The sequence below is a fragment of the Triplophysa rosa genome, linkage group LG5 (genome assembly GCF_024868665.1).
Source record: "Triplophysa rosa linkage group LG5, Trosa_1v2, whole genome shotgun sequence".
Lineage (NCBI taxonomy): Eukaryota > Metazoa > Chordata > Actinopteri > Cypriniformes > Nemacheilidae > Triplophysa > Triplophysa rosa.
The window spans coordinates 903,036-918,057 of NC_079894.1; the positions used below are offsets into that span (position 1 = coordinate 903,036).

Genomic DNA, 15,022 nt, shown 5'->3' on the forward strand with positions numbered 1-15,022 from the left:
ATGGTGAATATTCTGAATAAATTACATTTGAAAAAGCAGGTGTCCACTGAATGTGCTGTGATGATGTTCACCGTTGTCAAAGATCCAGTTGCGCGGATAGAGATTTACTTTGACCTCATGGCCTTTTTCTAGAAGCAGAGAAACACCATTTGAAGAGCTGATGAAGCCGGAGCGTTGATATGCGTGTGTAGAAAATATATGCTGGTCATTTTTAAACAGGCCTGCAGTAAGAGCTTTCTCTGGATCTCCATGAGCTTTGGAAAAGACCCTGAACGCATAGACTCCTCTGATTGGCGCTGTGAAGATTCCTGTGCCAGACAAATATCAAGTCAAGTTTACCTCTAAAAAAAGAGCGATGGATTTATTCCTAGCTTTACCTGTGTTGGAATCATAGGCGTTTCCAGTATTGAGATAGACATGGTTGTACACCAGGGTGTGAAATTCACCAAACACAGGTCCAATGTTGTGTGGTCCGTGACTGCTCACAAGAGATGCTGAGAAAGCCACTTTTGAAGCTATTTAACAAACCATTTCAGTTTTATTTTAAAGACATATATATATATATATGTATAGACCATATAAGAAAGATCTTAAGATAATTGATTAATTTTCTACTAAATTCACCTGCATTTTGGTTTATTAGTTCATCCACTTTAATATTTGTGTCATTCATTGCATCACACAAAGACTTCAACATGTCGGCCTGTGCTGAAAAAATAAATAGAAAAATTCTGTGCCAACATAACAGTCAAGGCCAAAACCAATTGATTTACTTTTTTAACCTTTGCATTCTCAAACTGCATTTCAAAGTACAGATCAATGACATCACCTTAGTTCACTGCGTTAAACAGAAACATTTCCTTTTAAACATTAGTCAATGTTTTAATAAACATACTTAAGATGAATAAATGCTACTAATAAATATCATTAATACAGCTCATTATTAAGCGTTTCCTTAATCATATGTATCAGATGAATTTATGTATGCTTATTATAACACTTTGTATGGTTGGAGTCAAACTAGGTATAATACCGTTTTATACCGGGTGTAACTAATTTTCTTTGTAAAGCTATATTGAAACTACTTTATAACCAAAATAAAAAATAACAGCAGACATGATATGACCAATGTGAGCGGTGTTTAAAAAACAGAAAGCCTTAAAAACGTTTTGATTGATTTGCTGGAGACATGATTTAAAATATATACAAATGCTCAAATACAAAATACTCTTACCTTTGTTTTCTACCCTTAGTCTTTCCAGCTCAGTTTCCATCGATTTCATAGTTTGTTCCAAGGTTTTTATCTTGCCAAGTTCATCAAGAATGTTGATTTGTGGGGAAAGTAAGTCTTGCCCTTGTGTGGACTGTGTAAAGAGCATTAAAAGAGCCGTAAGCATCAACATTTTGTGCCGTGTGTTCTAGTGACTAGGGACACAGACTGATGTGAAAAGTGGGAAAGCACTATCTAAACCTTTCAGCTTGGTTCATGAATATTAATGAAATGATGTAATAATCCAGTTCAGTTTTAGAGGAAGACATCTGGTGGTCACTTTGGAAAAAGGAGAAATGAATCAAAGGCGAAACATTCATGTTCCTAAACAGGTCTTCTACGGCCTTCTGTTTAGAAACATGAACTTTAGCTCGTGTTTATTTTGGAAGATAGGCGGTTACCGATTATTACTTTACTGTAAATCAATGTAAAATATGTTTTTCTTGATTTCCCTCTGTACACAGCATTTGTAATCAGTCAATAGATGCATGTTGGCATTAAATAAACAACCGGACTGCAGAATGTTGAAGAAAGGACACACAGACGAGACCAAGACTAACTTGGTTAAGGGGAGAAGTTTTAAACCCATCTCAAATGAAAAGGTACAATCACATTTATGATACAGCCAAACCAAGAAGTCCATTTACAAGAGACATTTCCATGACTATACCAGCACTCACTGAACACTTCTAAGCAATTTATTGAACAGGGATATATGCAGACATGTTTATAATAGAAACAATCGCGTCACAAAGAATAAGAGGGAGTCACGACTGGAGGTCCCAGATGAGTCTTCCAGTAGAAGCGTGACCAACCGGAAGCCTGGACTCCAATCTAATGTCGTCTTCCGCTTCATTGGTCACCTCTTCTTCATTAATAAAGAGCACATCGGCCATCGCACTCGGATGTCTTGCCATTTCACATACGTAAGAAGCTGGTTCCGAAGTTTCGTTCGCAGCACAACGCTGTCCCACCCTGAATTACACACTTTAAGCAGTAGTGCCGTCATAGCAATAATTAAAAACAAAAACACAGCAAAGACCACAGAAGAAATACAAATAAACAAATGGTACTGATGTGAGTAGACCATGTGCTTATTAGCAAGAATTCAAACGTCACCATAAATCTAAGTGCAAGATATGTCCACAACCTTAACCAGAGAAATCCCACTAGAAATAAAACCGCATGTTAAAAACATGACATACAATCGAAGTTCAGGAAAATAAATGTGTGGTGGATGAGTATTAAAACAGGTCATCTTTCACTCTTTCACTCACTCACTCACTCACACACACACACACACACACAAAACCCCACATATACAGCTGAAAGTGGTCCTAAGGTTTCTAACGGAAGAATCTACGGGACCTAAAAGGACCAGCCTGGATCTACACTGAACCCTGGGCACTTAACATCTTACTCTCAGCGAGCAACAAAACATGTATACCAATATCACTGGTCCACCAGAGGACGACAAAACTATGAAGAAAGATCAAGACGAGGCATTCGCTTCTTGCTACAGGCCGTATCCAAATATATCCAAATGACAAGAGGATAACTTGACCTTTGAGCTTTCTTTTAAAACATTTCAAAAAGTCAATATACATTACTCCTGTATATATTAACAGTAAAACAACCACTACACGTCTTGTTGTATCTCACTTAAAAAGAAAACGTTCTGCTTTTGGTAGAGCTATCGAGAGCGAGTACGCTTTTACACGTACGTGGACAGCAGAGTGTCTTGAGGGAAGCGGAAGCTTTCACAACACACTTCAATTCTATCTTGAATCGCATACATTCAAGCAGCAATAAAAAAATATTTATGGCGAACGCATAATCTCTGGGAAAACAAGGGGGAAAAAATACTGTATGAACAATCCCTGCTATCACGTCTCGAAATACAAAACCTCTACCAATAATTTGCTTCAGTGTAACGAGAAGTCCATTTTTGTTTTTCCGCAGGTAAAAGTCAGTTCTCAGTGTATGTGTGGATGACTGTCTCTCGTGTTCGATATTTTTTTTTTCAATGGTTTCTCAATGGTCGAAGGATCCATAAGCATGCAAGCGTCGAAGAAGAGGAGGAGGAGGCCCGCAGGAGCAGGAGGAAGGTTAGATGGAGGAGCTGAGCTTTAGGCCAAGGCTGGAAAAGCCTCAGGGTCATCCACGTTAGGAACGGACACACCTCCGCTCTGTCGAACACAACGACGCAGTCAGTTATCGTCTAGAATCGACATCACTGACTTTGATCAATTAGTCTCACGAACTGTACGTGTACATGCACATCTTATTTACCTTCTCAGATCTGCCGCCACCTCGACCTGGCCGTCCTCCGCCTCCGCCACCTCCACGACTCCCACGGCCTCCACGAGAGCCCCCGCGGCCACGTCCCGGTCGACCCAAGTCTCCAAAGTTAATCTCCAACTGGGAGGTGATGTCATTGGCTGGCTTACGGAAGTGGTGATCACTGGCACCATCATCAGCCTAATAATGAAATATAAATTCGGCTTTAGGTATATATTCTACCACTTCTGAACACAACTAGCTCTAACACTTGAGTGCATTAATACCAAAAGAATTGGCACCAGGGTTCTTAACCTTTTTGACTCCAAGGCCCCCCCCAACTGTATTCAACAGTATTCAATGCCCCCCCTCCTGATTACAAAAGCTCAACATTTCTAACCAATAAATTGGTTCACTGGAAAAGTGTTAATACAAAAATAGACAAATAATAAGAAATATCTTGTTTTTTAATTGTTTTAAAATAACCTTCAATACTCATTTTGTCTAATTTGAAATGATTAGTTATCCTGAGGGCCCCTTGGAAGTCAGCTGGGGCCCCCTGTGGGCCACCGCCCCCCTGATGAGACCCACTTATTTATAAAAAACTAATAAAAACACCGTCACAGCACAGTGAACCGCCACAAATTTCAACAAGTCAAAAAGTGTGTAACGGCAGGACCGGTACCTTCTGGAATGAGTCGGGATCAACATCTCCACTTTCAATCACAGCTCCAGCATGCCGCTATAAACATAAGAAATTGAAGCAATTTGTTAAAAAAGCTGAATTCGGGGAAAGAGGTAAATGAAGGTGTGCTTGAGGAGTGCATTGTCTGTTGTGAGAATGACTCGGCCATTTAAATACACATTAACAACAAAGAATACGGGTTAGTATACCTAGAATACCTAGTTTTAACGGCCCAAAAGGATGGTGCTTTTGGGCATATTAGGACGGACCCACACAGACCACAGGGTGAGCACCCCCTGCTGGCCTCACTAACACCTAGAACTCTCCAGGAGGTCTATTATTATCACGTGCCAAAGTGTCGTTTGTTATCCACATATTGTGCGATAGCATTTCCTTCAACTGAAAAGGCTAATCTCAAAATACGAGTTCACAGGCCTTTGAAAATCTTTTTTTGCATTTGCACGCGTGTAGTATAGACATGGATGTCATACTGAACGTAAAGTCCACTGCAACCGTGGCATTACTGTACAAATTGTAAAACACCATGTTGAGTAAATGGCAGAAAGGGGAAAAGTAGACAGGCATGTAAAAAAACTGGGGTGAGAGTAGAGGAATTGACATGTCTCAGGTTAGACATTTTCTAGATCATGTGCATCACCATAAATTTCACAACGTTGAACAAAAGGTAAACACTTATTTGAAGAATCTTACCGTGCCGACTTCATCGCTCTTTGACTTGTGCAGGACATAGCCCTTCTTCCACTGTCCATCGTTCCCCTCGTTGGGCTTGCGGATGTTGAATTCAACTTTGGCGCGCTCTTTGTCCTGCATGGCCTTCCATTCGTCCAGTGTCATCTCTTTGGGACCTTCCTCCTTCACCTCCTCTACTTCATTCTCCCTAAAGAACCACACGAATGTCATGCTCAGTATCGCAGGCAACTGCACTTCTCGGCATCAGCAACTGTCATCACAAACTCACTTGTTTTCAGAATCGGCAGGTGCGTGTTCCTCTCCTTCAGGAACGGGCTCAGGTGCAGCTGACTGATCTAGCTCACTGTCAAAATAAGATGTAGGAATCATACGACGCGCCATATTCTTTAATGACCAACATATTTTCAAAAATGATCAATATGTGCTCAAAAATATGCTTTCAAAGTCGAATAAATGATGTGCATACTAACCCTATCCCCAAGTATAAACAATAACAGTAGCGCATGCATGCAAAAAAATGTCAGTAAACTAAAATGCTACATTTTAGCGTTTCAATCAACGAATCACATGAACCTATGACGCGCTGAACAAGCTTACCTGGTTTCTTCCTTCACATTGCCCCAGTTGTGCGAGCCACTCCCGCTGCGCTTCTCCTCTCCCTTCTGTCGACTAGAACATGAAGCGAACAACAACATTCCAGTGAGACTCGTGTGACAAGACGCACATGAACCAAGTGTTTTTCGTTGGCTCCATCACACTCACTTTTTATCATTGCCGCTGTGTCTATCAAAGTCACGTTTCCCCCGAGAATCAAATCCCTCTCCACGTCCCATGCCCCGTCCACGGCCACCTCGGCCCCCACGTCCCACCCCACGCCCTCTTGACGGCTTGTCTCCAGCTGGCCTGAGGATGACACACACATTTTGTAAGACAATCTTGGCGGTGTGGAAAACTAGGGCTGGGTAAAAAATATTGATTCTTTGATTTGAATCGATCTTCAATTTAAAGAAACAATATTCGGGAAATCCATGAATCGATTCTTAATGCACGTGCCTTTTTTTAGGATGGGTGGCATTATTCAAGTTTAATTTTGTAATCTGTTTTATTTCTTAAACACGTATTAAGTCGTTCATGATTTCACTGTTGCACATTTACAATGTTTTTATTTTATGTTTGGTTAATCAAAGTAAAAGTAAAAAGTAATTCAAAACAGTTGTGTGGGCTCTGCTATCAACGTAATGTGCATTTCGTTAATTTAGCTGAGTAGTGGGGTTTTATTTACCAGCCTATATATTTAAATATGGATTCCATGTCTGCAAAACTAATATTTTAAATGAAATACTGAGAACTAATCGATATTGAATCGAAACCATATGTACAAGAATCGATTTGCCAAAATGGTCTCAAAACCCTGCCCTGGTGGAAATTACTTATTACTTTAACAGTTTCTTTTTTGTTCAAGACTTCACCAAAAAATACAATTTAAGCATCATGCAAAACCTATAAACCGGTTCAGCAGCAACAACATAAACATACAATATGTGGCCCGAACTTAACATTTCAAAGAATCAATAACTGTTGAGTAGTTTTACTTTAATTTACTACAATTAATATACAAAAAGTATTCATATAAATTATTTATTAATATAAATAAAATATCTGTCAAATAAAATCTCTTTTGAAAGTAGAACCAATCACAGACCAGAAGTTAACGTCGGGCCAGCGCGTGCGTCTGATAAAAATGTCTATATGTGACACAAAAGAAGATATTTTGAGAAATTTGCAGGTTTTGTGTTCATACAATGGAAGTCAATACGATTCAATGTTGTTTGGTTACCATCATTCTGCAGAAAAAAGAAAGTCAGACCAGTTTGGAACACAGAAACTCACTTGTCCACAGAGAACTCTCCACCCTCTGGTTTATCATCAGCTGGTTTTTCAAAGCGCCGCTCGCGAGGAGGTCGTCTCTCTGGTCTCCGCTCGCCGGGGCGACCCTCTCCTTGACCTCCTTGGTGCTGGGAACTGGCCTGACCCTGCTGCTCCGGTCTCCGGCCAACCCTCCTCATGCCTGAAGTAAACATTCAGACCTTCATTAAACTAGTCGTGTAAAATGTCAAACAAATGCAAATCTACAGTTATGATAGGGCTGGGATGATATATCCTGCAATTCTTATGCTCAGTTTCTCAATTAATTACGGTTAAATGTAACGGTTTAAACGGTTTCGTCACATCCGAAAGCCAGAGGGCGCTCTCGAGCAGAAACTCCAAATAGGGGCCACAGAAGAAGAACGATTTACACATGTAGTTCCAGGAAATGCCAATGTTCATATGCTATCACTGTTCTTCCAACCTTTTCAGGTATTTTCATTATAATAAAGTATATTTAAAGTGATGATGTTTTATGAATGTTGCTTTTTCAAATGCACGTTATAAACGACTCAATCTCGTAGTGATTTTAGATCGAGCAGTACTTCCTACTGATCAAAGAGCCGTAGTTCACGAAAAACCTGTGCAGAAACACTTGATTTGAATTGATTTCAGAATCACCCTAGACAAGCTTAATTGGTGCGAATCGTGATATATATCGTCCCAGCCCTTCATCACTTATTAAAGTAGAATAAGGAAACTCTTAAGATCGCTTCTCTATTAGCAATTTGGTTGAAAAGAAACTAGCATACAGTGCCCATTTTACTACTGTTACTGTTGAAAATGTTATTCAACAACTTAAAATTAAAGGGACAGTTCACCTAAAAAACTATGACTATAAGGGAAATAAATAAACATCACTTATTTCCCAAAAGTGAATCAAAACAACTCATTCTTCTGTGGAACACACCAGAAGATATTTTAAGAAATGTCAATGGGGTTGTTGGGTTTTTGACATTCTTCAAAATATCTTATTTTGTATTATGCAGAATGAAAGAAAGTATTACAGGTTTGAATGACATAAGGATCAGTAAATCATAAAATCATTTTTATTGAAATATGTAGTTTCCACAAACTATCACACGAAGGCTTTGTCCAAGAATCATATGGACTACTTCTATAGCCTTTTGTCATTCTTTTTAAAGCTCGACAGCTCCAGTCCTCATCCACTTTCACTGTATTGAAAAATTGGCGCAAACATGGTTCCTAATAATTCCTTTGTGTTTCACAGCAGGTGGTGGTACATGTTTGGAGAGATGGTGTTTAATAAAACTACTCCTATTTAGGGATGTAACGATTACCGGTTTTATGATAAACCACGATAAAAACATCCAACTATTAGTAATATAATGCCATTTTTAGTTATCATTAAACCGTACCAACTTATCGTTACCAAGTTAACGGTAAATACAGTCCAACGTCAGCCAAAGTTAGCAACAGTATAACAGAGGCATTATGAAACGCGGGTTTTGTTCATTTATGTCAGGAGTGCAAAATAAACAAGCAAAATAATGTTATTGCTATGAGACATACATATTCATCCTCGGCTGCTCCTGTCTATTTGCAATCACAGGGCTTTTAGTCCAAAATGTGCATATTGGGGGAACTATAGATATACTGAAACACGTTTACTTCATATTTCTTTAGACAGAGTGACAGACTGATGATTTTGAAGCTCAGTTCAACTCTAACTGTTTCTTTGGCGTTCGCTCTTATTCTAAAGTACACCCGATTCCTCACGACTAGGGATGCAGCGATTACCGAATTTTACTATTAAAAACTTAAAAACATGAGAGTGAGAGTTGGGTTTTCAGTGCAACGTAAACAAACATAGCGGCATGCAAGTTAACGGAGTCGCACACCAGACGAGAAGCGTCGAGTCAAGGGCAACTGACAGAATGTGTACATTTTGTATGCGCAAGCTCAAATTCAAAGTCTACTAACCAATTTAAAGGCGCAGTTTTTGATTTACAGCGGCCACTAGCGTTGTATTATAGATCTGCAATGAATCGCTCAGTCCAAACACAACGGTGGCCACCATAGTACAAAAAGATGTTGTTCTCATGTTGACGCAGGGAAGAGATCATGCGGGCATTAGAAAAGAGCGATGTCTTATGTATTACATAAAATAAAAGGTTTGTGGATTTTAAGTTTAAAAAGAAGGATAAAGTCAGGCAGGAGCTAGGACCTGCGCTAATATTATAAAGACTTTCCAGCAGAGACGCGTTAAGACCCGCGGTACTGAGGCTTTTAGCAGATATGTACTCACAGATATCTATAGAGATACTTTCCAGCAGAGAGACGTTGGAGAGAAAGATCGTCTTAAAATCACCCCCGAGGAGGTTGCTTTGATTCGGATCAGTATGTGAGTAACATTGGTTTTTCTGTTTGTTAGAACCAAGCTATGTTGTTGTTGTAATATTAGCTGTGTGACGGAGCAGTTTTGAGTGTCATTGTTTATCTGGAACCGCTTTAATATTGTACTCGTCCAGATACTGGAGAGAGAGAGCGAGAGCGCGTTGGCGCTAAAACTGTAGAGAGTGCGTTTTACTCTCTTAACATTACTCAGTGATGAATAAACTTACATTTAATCTGCACGTCACATGTGTTCCGAACCATAGAGTACGATCCGTATGGATCATCCGTGATCAGTTTCACCACGCTACCGCAGCGGAGAGGAAGAGAAAACGCGTTGTAGAGTTGTTTGTCTGTTTAGGGCTGCTGTACAAAACATGGCGGCGAATTCAATGTATGTAGGGCCGCTCTGTATGTAGATATAAACATCTTATTCTAAGGTATTAGAAACTTAACGGTCCATTAGGTAAGCCCTTTATACACCTCTGAAGAAATAGTTTTGTATATTGAATCAAAAAGCATGTGATCCATGCGCGCTAGCTCTTAAAGGGACAGCAGCATAATAAATAGAGTTTGGTTCCAAAACGCGATAAACGCCATTAAAAAAAAAAAAGTTTCCACCAAAATCAGTATTGTATCAGGTCGATATTGAAAAGACAATTTTTAATTTTACGCGAAATGCGATATCCGCCGTGTTTTTCTGTCATGTTTTCTCCCTTTCTTTCCGAACCACAATATACGCATGTCTCACTTTTCTGCAGAATGCGATATATCTGCTCAACCAATCACAGTACACCATTACACGCATTGTAAACAGTAATGGCGCAAAAATTGTCATGGATGCATTGCATTTTGGGGAAAAATGATCTGTTTTTATAATAAATCTTTTAAAATCAAAATCTGGATTAGAATTTTTTGTTACTAGAACCTAAAGATGCTATGTGAACTCTTTGAAACAGAAAATGGTGGTTTTCATCTAGCCACTTTCTTTGTAAAGAAAACACATTTTTACTCAAATTAATCAAACTGGATTTATAGCGTTTTGGAAGCAAACTCTTCAAACATATCTGCTTTAATTCTCAACAAACAACAAAAAACGAAGACAAAACACACTCACTGCTCCTGACTGATCAACTTTAATATGGTTTGATCTATATTTCATTATACCGTGAATACTATGAAGTGTTATTTTGACGCCTTTATTCAGTTTCTGTACCTAATAACCAGTTAGACCAACCGGAAACACCTTAAAAACACAGTTAATTTCATTTGTGCGTTTGCTTCATTACATTTATTTGTGCTATTGCTCATAATTTGATCATTTGTTCGAATTTTATTACTAACTGATCGACTATTATTATCAGAGTTAGGCTAATAGTTTTATGGTATTATGAGCATATTTATTAAGATTGCATAGGTAAAAAAACAAACTAATAACTAGACATTATTATTAAAAATTTTTGTATATCATATTATTATATTATATTTTATATTATATTATATTGTACAATAATCGTCATAATCGTGCAAGCCTGATTATTCCTCTGACTATAATCGTACCAACAAAATCTATAATCGTTGCGATGATTTTCTGATGTGTGTTGTTGCGTTTGAATGTGTGATTTATGTGAGGTTGTGTTCAACCCGAACAAGAGAAACTTTTACCTACCAGAATCAATATTAATGTTATTTATTTGATGTTTATGACGACAAAAAGTGCTTTTAGCAAGTCACATCAATATAAAACTCGGCATCCGTAGTTTTTGGATTTTCCAGCACACCGTTAAAAAATCATCATAATCCTACATGACCTGGTACCCATACCAGATCATCAACCAATCACAAAGCTTAAATGTAATTATAACGTTACAAACAATCGGCAATTACTCTGTCAGTCACGGTACTATCACCTCAAACCCGAGTAACATTCCAAACAAGCCTAAAACTGACCTACATTGCAAACGCTGCCGTAACGACAGATCGCTACTAGTGTAAGCGCGTGCACTGTGATATTAAAGTGAAACGACACCCATTTACATTCGCATATATAAGACACATGATGATCCTTTGTGGCCAAGTCAACATACACACAAGCGTGAATAAACTACACCGTGCACATACAGCTAGCAGGCTAGCATTTGGCTAAAGCAGCTACGCACTTATTTATAAACATCGACGTTGACACGTCGGAGCAAGTTGCGCGAGAAAAACGCATGCTGAGCGTATCTGGTGGTGTTACGATCGCAAATAAACAATGAAATGCGACGACAACCGATCAGGCTGGAGTCCATGTTGAGTTTGCTGTTGTGTTTATATGCACGAGCACTCGGTCACAATCAGCACTCAGTTTCAAAACCGAGCGAGCTGCCTAGCTAGACATCACTATTGAATTGAGTTTTGTGCGTTCTAATACGCGGTTTTACACGTGATCGGTGTTGTTTTGGGTTGTAACGCTCATATGACGCTCAGATATGCCGTCTCGCGCTATGTTCCGCGTCGACGCGCTGATGTTTAGTGTTGAAAGCCCTCATACCCTCTTTCTTCAGAGGTACAGGAGCCTGCGTGTCTTCCTTCTTTTCCGGGGCTGTGTTTTTCCTGTCTTTTTGGGACTCCTTCTTCGGTTGTTTGGCGGCTTGTGCTGCTGTCTTTGAGGCGCCAGACGCGGCCGCCTCTTTCTTCTTGTTCTCGGCCGCCTTTAATATCTCGAACGGGTCGGACTCGTCGTCCAATAGCTGGTCGAACCTATTGGTCACGACGCAGCCGAAGCCGTCTTGCAGATGTCCGGGCATGATGGCGCCCCAACAGCGGGATTCTCCTCCGATTCTTCGAGGCTTCGCGCAAACAGCTCACGGTGGACAACCACAAGATGGCCGAGGAAGACACCTGCTTCTCTTCCGGCGCTCTCGATATCCGGGACATTGCAGCGCTCGCGCTATGTGGGGCGTGTAGTTTTTCAAGATCGCAGGTCACTGAACGCGTTTGTTTGCGATTGCGACGGTATAAAGAGGATTTAAAGAGCTGTGTGTGGTTAAGCACTTTAAAGACAGCACCAACCCTGTCTTTGGCATTTAGTACATGGCTTTTGGCCAAACCAGTGACAAGTGTGGGAGCTATTGTTATATATTGTGTAGTAAAACCACGGTTCATATCGGTAAGGGCTGACCTTGTCATTTTTAGTCAACATCCTAATCCTCTGATATTAAAAAATAATTTAATCTCATTGGGCTAACTTGAAAGCGCCTTTCTGATGTGGACTATAATTCATCATTTTAGAACCTTTTAGTTATTATTTTAGATAAAGCCACATGGAAAAAACGTGAATTTATGTGACAAATAGCACAGCACTAGTCACTCAGTCATTACAGGGGTTCTGTAGAGCAACTTTAACAAAAGCATTTACCAAGAGGGACGTTTTACCCCACAGCCAAAATAATCGGCAGATAAATATGAATATTTATCTATTAAAAATATTTATATTTATTAATGAACCATGCTGAAAATCAACTGACAGTTAACCAGCCAATCAACAAATAAACAAAATAAATATTTAAATAAATGAATAGGCCTAAATATAACATATATCTTTTTTTTTAATTTGATGGAAAAATTAAGGATGTGATGTTGGAACATGGTAACTCTACACTAGTATAAAGTGGCTGGATGTGTTTTTTATATGGAGGACTAAACCTGCAAAAATTATAAATAAATAAATGTATAAATAAATAAATATATAAACGAATAAATGTAATAATATGAAAATAAATACAGGAATGAATGGTTTGATAAAACAAAATAATTCGTTTTAGCTATTATTGATCTTAGCTTTAACTTTTCTTTTCATTTTTTAAATTGATTTATTATTTTTTGTGTCCATTTTTAATTATTTTTAATTATTATTATTTTTTATTTTTAGATTATTTTATTTATCATTTCCTTTTATTTTTACATTTATTTATTTATACGTTTATTTATTTTTATATTTATTTATTATCGCATGTATTTATTTCCACTTTTATTTATTTATTCTTGTATTTATTCTTACTTTTCTGTGTCTTGTATGATAATTAGATGGGTTGGTCTTGCCTACTATTGGTTCAGCGTAGATTGAAGCGTTTGATCGATTACTCTTGACTTGTTTTGGACTAACGTCACGTCACTCACTGATCGTTTGCTTCGTGTATAACGTTTATGGCGTGCGCACAATTAGCTAGAGAGTTACAGCATTTAGCCAATGAAGTCGATAACCATGCATCAAATGACTATGTGTCATTCAGATTAGATGCATTTATTGAGGATTTATTACAGATTGACGGAGAGATAAATGACAAAGTTCTTCAAAATCTGTGCGAGTCAGGGGGTGCTAAGGTGGTGACCAAGTTCCGGTTACAGGTCCTCTGCCAAAGAGGTGCATGAACGACCTCAGCAGATTCGTCGATTCTGAAAGCACAAGACGACTTGATATTAAGATGTCTAATAAACACAGACTTTCTTGTTACATGATTTTGACATTCTTGTTAAGATTGCAAATTATTGGTATGATCGCCCGTAACGGCTGAAGCGAGGTGAAAAAATAAATAAAGCGATTTGACACGGGATTCGTACCCATACAATAAAGCGAGGCAGCGTGTCACTACGGTAACAATCACACTAAGCTATTTCGCAATGCTAGCTGCTGCGGATCTTTGCAATAATATCAAGATGTCACACAACAATATGCAGCTGGATGAATCAAGGGAATATGCCCGTTTTAACTTGTGACCTCTGTGTTATTTATCTCTTATGGAATGTAGTTTACGAGTACCGTTTAGTAACCACGTCTTTTTAGAAGGAATGGTTTCCATTTGATGGCCCCTGTAGTGAAAGAACGATGCTCATTACTACCGTGTTAACTTGTGACTTAAGTTCACTATGTCTCAATTCATTTACATTATGTTACATCATGTTACATTAAATCTTTACGCTTTTTCTAACCGAAAGGCTGCTTATAACTATCACTTTGACAAAGCGTTAGCTTGCGACTTCGGTTTACAAGCTCATCTGTGTAGTTAAACCTTATTACATTTTGTGCTTTATGATTTTCACCAGTTGAACTGTAACGCCACCATACCATAGCACCCTCTGACTCGCACAGACTTTGAATGTGCTGCAAAGAGGCTAACAACCGAGGGAGAACTTTGTCATTTATCTCGCCGTCAATCTGTAATAAATCATCAATAAATGCATCTAATCTGAATGACACATAGTCATTTGATGCATGGTTATCGACTTCATTGGCTAAATGCTGTAACTCTCTAGCTAATTGTGCGCCCGACATAGTTACTTAACGTTATACACGAAGCAAACGATCAGTGAGTGACGTGACGTTAGTCCAAAACAAGTCAAGAGTAATCGATCGAACGCTTCAATCTACGCTGAACCAATAGTAGGCAAGACCAACCCATCTAATTATCATACAAGACACAGAAAAGTAAGAATAAATACAAGAATAAATAAATAAAAGTGGAAATAAATACATGCGATAATAAATAAATATAAAAATAAATAAACGTATAAATAAATAAATGTAAAAATAAAAGGAAATGATAAATAAAATAATCTAAAAAAAATAAAAAAATAAAAATAATAATAATTAAAAATGGACACAAAAAATAATAAATCAATTTAAAAAATGAAAAGAAAAGTTAAAGCTAAGATCAATAATAGCTAAAACGAATTATTTTGTTTTATCAAACCATTCATTCCTGTATTTATTTTCATATTATTACATTTATTCGTTTATATATTTATTTATTTAT

At 38.2% G+C, this 15,022-nt stretch overlaps 2 protein-coding genes across 2 annotated transcripts; both read right to left on the bottom strand.

Annotated features, from left to right (window-relative positions):
- Nucleotides 1–18: 18 nt before the first annotated feature.
- On the bottom strand, nucleotides 19–1,706 carry LOC130554236 (cerebellin-2). The gene is made up of 4 exons (XM_057333749.1): nucleotides 1,235–1,706; nucleotides 625–708; nucleotides 378–515; nucleotides 19–308 (listed from the first exon to the last, which is right to left on the bottom strand). The coding sequence occupies exons 1-4, from the start codon at nucleotides 1,401–1,403 to the stop codon at nucleotides 22–24; spliced, it is 678 nt and encodes a 225-aa protein (XP_057189732.1). The 5' UTR covers nucleotides 1,404–1,706; the 3' UTR covers nucleotides 19–21.
- A 248-nt stretch (nucleotides 1,707–1,954) lies between these two features.
- Nucleotides 1,955–12,147, bottom strand: serbp1b (SERPINE1 mRNA binding protein 1b). The gene is made up of 9 exons (XM_057333697.1): nucleotides 11,761–12,147; nucleotides 6,837–7,014; nucleotides 5,709–5,849; nucleotides 5,544–5,615; nucleotides 5,215–5,289; nucleotides 4,947–5,133; nucleotides 4,236–4,292; nucleotides 3,563–3,751; nucleotides 1,955–3,459 (listed from the first exon to the last, which is right to left on the bottom strand). The coding sequence occupies exons 1-9, from the start codon at nucleotides 12,014–12,016 to the stop codon at nucleotides 3,400–3,402; spliced, it is 1,215 nt and encodes a 404-aa protein (XP_057189680.1). The 5' UTR covers nucleotides 12,017–12,147; the 3' UTR covers nucleotides 1,955–3,399.
- Between the last annotated feature and the right edge of the window lie 2,875 nt (nucleotides 12,148–15,022).

Coding starts and splice junctions, on each gene's coding strand:
- LOC130554236 (XM_057333749.1), bottom strand. CDS start 1,403: ATGTTGATGCTTACGGCTCTTTTAATGCTCTTTACACAGTCCACACAA. Junction 516..624: donor ACTAATAAACCAAAATGCAG/GTGAATTTAGTA, acceptor TTTGTTAAATAG/CTTCAAAAGTGGCTTTCTCA. Junction 309..377: donor CGCCTATGATTCCAACACAG/GTAAAGCTAGGA, acceptor TGTCTGGCACAG/GAATCTTCACAGCGCCAATC.
- serbp1b (XM_057333697.1), bottom strand. CDS start 12,016: ATGCCCGGACATCTGCAAGACGGCTTCGGCTGCGTCGTGACCAATAGG. Junction 7,015..11,760: donor TGTACCTCTGAAGAAAGAGG/GTATGAGGGCTT, acceptor TGTTTACTTCAG/GCATGAGGAGGGTTGGCCGG. Junction 5,616..5,708: donor CACAGCGGCAATGATAAAAA/GTGAGTGTGATG, acceptor TTCATGTTCTAG/TCGACAGAAGGGAGAGGAGA.